This window comes from Malurus melanocephalus, unplaced genomic scaffold, assembly GCF_030028575.1.
Source record: "Malurus melanocephalus ecotype Western Australia unplaced genomic scaffold, MMel_1.1 scaffold_327, whole genome shotgun sequence".
NCBI classification, from domain to species: domain Eukaryota; kingdom Metazoa; phylum Chordata; class Aves; order Passeriformes; family Maluridae; genus Malurus; species Malurus melanocephalus.
In genome coordinates, this window is record NW_026623559.1 from 537,202 (window position 1) to 543,449 (window position 6,248).

At 40.5% G+C, this 6,248-nt stretch overlaps 1 protein-coding gene across 5 annotated transcripts in view; it reads left to right on the forward strand.

Annotated features, from left to right (window-relative positions):
• The window catches only part of HNRNPH3 (heterogeneous nuclear ribonucleoprotein H3), a 6,153-nt gene extending 1,076 nt beyond the window's left edge, over nt 1–5,077 (forward strand). For 2 of the 5 annotated variants that reach the window (XM_057377821.1, XM_057377822.1), the window contains exons 2-10: nt 169–305; nt 838–976; nt 1,521–1,708; nt 2,118–2,204; nt 2,528–2,643; nt 3,857–3,992; nt 4,219–4,299; nt 4,384–4,470; nt 4,773–5,077. In XM_057377821.1, coding sequence (XP_057233804.1) covers nt 188–305; nt 838–976; nt 1,521–1,708; nt 2,118–2,204; nt 2,528–2,643; nt 3,857–3,992; nt 4,219–4,299; nt 4,384–4,470; nt 4,773–4,849 — 1,029 coding nt within the window. In that variant the 5' untranslated portion in view covers nt 169–187 and the 3' untranslated portion in view covers nt 4,850–5,077. Of the gene's footprint in view, nt 1–168; nt 306–837; nt 977–1,520; nt 1,709–2,117; nt 2,205–2,527; nt 2,644–3,856; nt 3,993–4,218; nt 4,300–4,383; nt 4,471–4,737 lie in introns of those variants that run through there. The other 3 variants (XM_057377824.1, XM_057377823.1, XM_057377825.1) reach the window with 3 other exon arrangements.
• The last annotated feature ends 1,171 nt before the right edge of the window (nt 5,078–6,248 follow it).

The following is a 6,248-nucleotide window of genomic DNA, read 5'->3' on the forward strand; positions in this document are numbered from 1 at the left end:
GGGGGGGTTTAGATTAACTATTTCAAATCCGAAACAGAAATAAATCCATCATGATCCATCCTGCTAGTTGCCTAAATAAGCTAAATTCACCAGGTTTCTTTTTAAGGGAGGGACTTTGGCATGGACGGGATCTCATTTTTTTTTAATTTGTTTTGTTGTGTTTTTTAGGATTTAAATTAAATAAAAGATGGACTGGAGTGGAAAACACAATGGGCCCAATGATACAACCAATGACGGGACAGTGGTACGACTCCGAGGCCTGCCATTTGGTTGCAGCAAAGAAGAGATTGTTCAGTTTTTCCAAGGTACCTCCAGTATAGTCAAAGTGTAGTGGGTTTTTTTAATAGTTTCCTTCTGTCTTACACAATGTTTTATGCTTTTTTTAATAGATGTTAATGGGGTGGATGGGAAGGGATTGTGCTAAATTAGTTTGTTTTAAGTAAGAATTATACCCTGTAATTGAAGCACAGATAACYATAGATATAGTAGAACACAGAATGTATCTAATTTTGTTGAGGTGGGAAAAATACCATGCATTTTGGGGTAACCTGAATGTTAGCATTTGGATCAGTTAAACTGCTTGATTGGGAGATATATTTTCTTCATGTAAYTTAGGTGGTTGTATTTTTGCATAGTCTTAACAGAAAGAAGTATGGCTAAATCCATAAATGTTTAATGAAAGATCATGGGCTTGTATTGTTGGGTGATGGGGGAAACAAGGTGGTTTTCTTTTTCGTTGTTGTTGTTTAGATATGCTTTAAGTATTTGCTACAGATGGGAATGTTTCAGCCTTTAACACTGTTCCCCTTGACGGGGTTATTTGTCCTTGGGTTAAAGGGTTGGAAATCGTGCCAAATGGGATAACATTGACGCTGGACTACCAGGGGAGAAGCACAGGGGAGGCCTTCGTGCAGTTTGCTTCAAAGGAGATAGCAGAAAATGCTCTGGGGAAACACAAGGAAAGAATAGGGCACAGGTGGGGATGGAGAGCTTGGGATGGTGTTAAATCTTTATTTTTTGGGGGTTGTGGGTCAGTAATGCTTATGGGGGGTTGGGGACCATTGGGGAATTGGCTGTTTTTAAGAACTGTTATAACTGATCCTAAGTTAACTTGGGAAATACAGTAGATTTGGGGGGTGGGGGAGACAGTATTGCTCTGKGTAGTTTGCTAAACTCAGAAAATTGTTTCAATCGTTCTTGTGTAGGGTAATTTGTCATAAATGCTGCTATAGCCAGACATTTTTCAACAGTATGTTTCTCATACTGGAAAGACATGATTTAAACTTAATTTGTACAGCTWGAATTTCACATTGTAATTTTTGCCACTGTAAAGTGTTTTTTTTTTTTAAATACACTTAAGATTCTTACAGTTTTGAGGAGAAGCTTAAGTTGTATGGTATTTCTAGTCACTGCTATTGGCTTGTACATTTAGTTCTAGAAAATGTAGTATGGCCTTTTGTAAAATTCAAACTGCTTCTACTTGTGTTCTTACTGGTACCTTGAAAATCCTCTCTTATTAGATACATTGAAATCTTCAAAAGTAGTAAGAGTGAAATCAGAGGATTCTCTGACATGCCGAGAAGAATGATGGGACAACAGCGACCTGGACCATATGATAGACCATTAGGAGGAAGAGGGGGTTATTATGGAGCTGGGCGTGGAAGTATGTATGACAGAATGCGTCGAGGAGGTGGTGGATATGACGGTGGTATGTTCATCTAATGAACACAGGTTCTCTTGGCAATTTCATGTTTCTGACATACTTGTCAAGAAATAAGAAAATGGCAGTAACTGTTATGCCTGCTAGGTTTGATGTCTTTATCTGAAAAATCTTGTAATGTTTATAAAAAATGTGGCTAAGTAGTTAGGATGAAAGTAATTAATAAGGCAGCTACTTTTAGCAGAGTCTGATCTCAWAATTTGCATGTTTCAGTCTCCGTTATATAAAAAGAAATGTACTTTTGCACTGTGTTCAGAAATCCAGGTTTGACAGTCTGCAGAGGCTGTTTGCAAAGTGCTGGGTGCCCAAAGACTTCAAAATTGAGTGTTGTGTGTGCATTGCTCTGTGAATTCTGAGCAGTAATGTAATCGTTCCTTTCTTTCTCTCCATTGCACAGGATATGGTGGCTTTGATGATTATGGTGGCTATAATAACTATGGCTATGGAAACGACGGCTATGACGACAGAATGAGGGATGGGAGAGGTAAAAGAAATAGTTTGTCTAAGAAGGCAGTTGCTTTTAYTTGAATTGCAAGTCACAGTATTTCCAAGACAGAAATTATGGCTTCATTCTGCTACCTTGTAAAGAARGTTGTTTGAAAAGGGGAGGGAATTGGGGAATGGGAAGAAAAGGTAAATAGTTGCTTAGGAGGGCTTCTGGTTAAGGTTTGGGTTGATACATGGGAAGTGTAAACACCATGCATTCAGTGGTACAATTCAGTGCTTTCACAAAAAGAGTAGCGATGACTTCTGGCTTTTCATGATCTTAGAGGTGTGTGGGTTTTTTTGGTTTGGGTTTTCCAATAGGCATGGGAGGACATGGCTATGGAGCTGGAGATGCAGGGTCGGGGTTCCATGGTGGCGGTCATTTTGTTCACATGAGAGGGCTGCCTTTCCGAGCCACGGAAAACGATATTGCTAACGTAAGTACCACGGGGAAAAGGGCTTCCTCATGCCAGCAGTGTGCAYGTCCCTATCTGTCCTAGTCCAAACTTGGGGAGAGTTCTCAAACAAGTCACTTGTACATTGYTGACTAAAGTCAGGGCCCTTCATGTGAGTTGCACAAAGTTAACGAGCTTTTATAAAGCTACTGTCTGAGGTGGGATTACCGGAGAAGTCAGCAAAGCTATATTTAACATTAATCCTAGCACTGTGTGCTCTTTCGTTTCCATAAAAGGTGTATTGCAAAGACAGCTGCAATCAGTATCCTCATTTTAAGGCCTTCAGAATTTGTTTAAGCTTACCTGATTTTGTGAAAATGACAGCAGATGTGAAACTCCARTTGCCTAGTTTGCATATTTGCTTGTTGACCTGAGACTTTATTTCAGGAGAGACAGGGTGGGAAGACTGTAGAGAGCTGAGCTGGCTTGGAGAGGGCTGGATCCTTCCCATTACTCTTAAGACATGAGGGTGGCAGATAAAAGCATATCTGGAGGATTTTGGGAACGCATTTTTGTGTCAGTACAGATGAGTTGTTTGTAGGGGGAAAAGCTTTCTTGGGATACAAGGCCTAGGATAGCACATCCTTTGAGAAAGGCTTTCTTGCCACTTGCACCTGTATACTGTATAWGCAGAACTCCATTCTTAAGCTTGTTCTTTAGTGGGTGGGTTGGTTTCCTTAAGTTGAGATGTATTTTCTTGTATCAAGTTGATTGTTTTGATTAGGGTAAAGACACTGACAACGGTGGCCAAAAGTCAGGCTTTGATCTGGAGCAGTGAGGAAGAGCAGTCTGATTGACASGCAGCTTCTCTTGAATTCCATGAGTGCATCCTTTGAGAAATCTGAAAAAGCAGAGCTAAATTATAACAAAGTAATTATTTTCTTGTCCAGGATGGCATTACATTGCTCAAAGCATTGTGTGTGGGCAGAAGTTGTTTGTCTCTTGGCTTTCAAAGGAAGCTCAAGTTCTGTAGCTGCAGCTCTCCAAGCTGCATAGTAATAATGGATTGTAAATGTAGGTTGACCTGATGTTGAATGTTCCATACCCGCTAKGTGGTACTTGAGAAATTGGTAGTTAAATTTATGTGGTAGGATGACATTGAATTGATGCAGTGCACCACTAACCAGGGGATGAGAAAAAAGTACCTTAAATTATCCCTCAACGTGATTTGGTTTTGAATTTGTTTTTCCCTTAGTTTTTCTCGCCATTGAATCCTATAAGAGTTCACATTGATATTGGAGCAGATGGAAGAGCTACAGGAGAGGCAGATGTGGAATTTGTAACACATGAGGATGCGGTAGCTGCCATGTCCAAGGATAAAAATCACATGCGTGAGTGTCGTGTTCCCTGAAGCTGCCACTTCGCCCGGCATTAGCAGGGCGGGCAGGGCTTGAGAGCAGCAGAACCATCCTAAGGTTTTCACCATTTACCACATAGCAAACTTGCTTGTTTGTGGCCTTCTGTCTGCTACATATAAGGGGAGAGGGGTTGCTTTGTATCTCTGCTTCTGGTCCTGGAAACAAAATACAAAGCAAGGGGTTTTTTTGCTTCTTACAGAGCATCGATACATTGAACTATTCCTGAATTCCACTGCTGGAGGTGGCTCTGGAATGGGAGGCTACGGCAGAGATGGAATGGGTATGCATCAGYTGCACACTTAGCTGATGTTTTGCTAAGTATAATGAATTCCAAGTTTGTAATGGTGCACTTTTGGCTTTCCAGATCAAGGTTACGGTTCAGTTGGTCGAATGGGAATGGGTAGCAATTACAGCGGTGGATATGGAACTCCTGATGGCTTGGGCGGATACAGTAAGTACAAGTTCTCTTTTGAATATTTGGGGGGGAAGTGTGATGAGTCTCTGTCTTCTGATAGGGGCCAAGGGTGGTGGGCTTTGGACTGGGAGAAAGGAAGGAGGGGCAGTGAATGGCTTTTTGAAACTGCMAATCTCTCGGGGCTTTACACATTGTGCTACTGCAGCAAACACTGGTTAAGAGCACTTGTGGTGGAGTACTGTTAGTGTAAGTCATCATCTTCATTCATTACATATTACCCATCCCATTTTTTCTCTTTTTAAGGTATGTATGCGTGACCTTGTGTCAATTGTTTGCAGGTCGTGGCAGTGGAAATAGTGGAGGATACTATGGGCAAGGCAGTATGGGTGGAGGAGGATGGCGTGGGATGTATTGAAGGATAGCCCTGCTTCTGCAAAACACCTTGGAAGAAACAGTCTCTGGTCTACTAGACTTTCTTACAAAATTTAATTTCTTTTGTATTTTAAGAACTTTATAATGACTGAAGGAATGTGTTTTCACAATATTATTTGGTAAGCAACAGATTGTGATGGGAAAATCTGTTTTCTGTAGGTTTTATTTGTTGCATACTCTGACTTTAAATAAATTTTTATATTCAAACCACTGATGTTGATACTTTTTATACTAGTTACTCCTAAGGATGTATTACATACTCAAGACTACAGTCAGTTTAAGATGTTGTACTATGGTTCCATAAAGGTGGTTGTACTGTAACTCCTATGAACACTGATTCAGTTCTATGTAATCTTGGTCTAGTGAACAGATTTAAACATTCACTTGTTTAAGGGGAGAAAGGTAGATGAATAGGTTAGTTTATTTGGTAATGATTTTCCTAAACCCTTTGGATAAGTTGTATGTAATAACTGCACCACGGCATAAAGCTGTGGAGGCTCAGAGTCATTGTTCTGGCTTCCTTCCTCCTGCTGCCAGCACCCGCCAGCAAATGGACACCTGTGTGAATGAGCAGCATCCCTGTTCTCTGCTTCCACACCACCAAGCAGCCACATTTATTTCCACGCTTTGCTGTAGTGTTTTAGAGCCTGCACCTCACACATGTAACTTGCAAATCAAACTGAAACACTAGCACAGCTTTCCACTGACATGACATAGGTCAAATATGAGTTCATTTGAAGCTTTTTACTTAGTATTTTTCACAAACATGCTTTTGGGAAGAGTGGGGCATTTGGAAGCAAGTTACTTCTTTTCTTTCTTGATTTAATTGTATTTAAACACAGTTCAGCTTTTCTTTTYACTGCACAGAGCTGATTTGTTTGTATTTGTTCAAAGGTTGCCAAGCCATTTTACATACGAGCTCAATAGCAGCCAAGATCTCTAAAATATCTATAGGCCCAATACTTGTTCAGTAACACACAACCCAAACACCTTGATAAAACTCCTTGTGCATTTGTGACATGTAAGATATGTAAGAAACTTATTGTTTGAAGACACTTAACATACCTGATGTGTAATGGAAAAAGGTATTTATTCTTCTGAGCCAGTGTGATCTCCCAAATTAACTGCTTTGTCCTCAATGCCTCCCTTAAAATGTCAAATGTGATCTTGGGTATTGCAAGTCTGTCACCTGTTTGCTAGTACTGTGTTATATCTGTAATAAATGTCTTCTTGTGGGAGAGAGGAGAATGGAGTTTATTTCACTAGAGATGTGTTTGGGTGTCAGGGGGACTGGGAGAGCTGAGAAGGGTAACTGGTACAGGAAGGTTTCCAAACACTGGAGCAGTTTTGGCTAGGAAGGGGAGGGAAAATTCTTAACCATT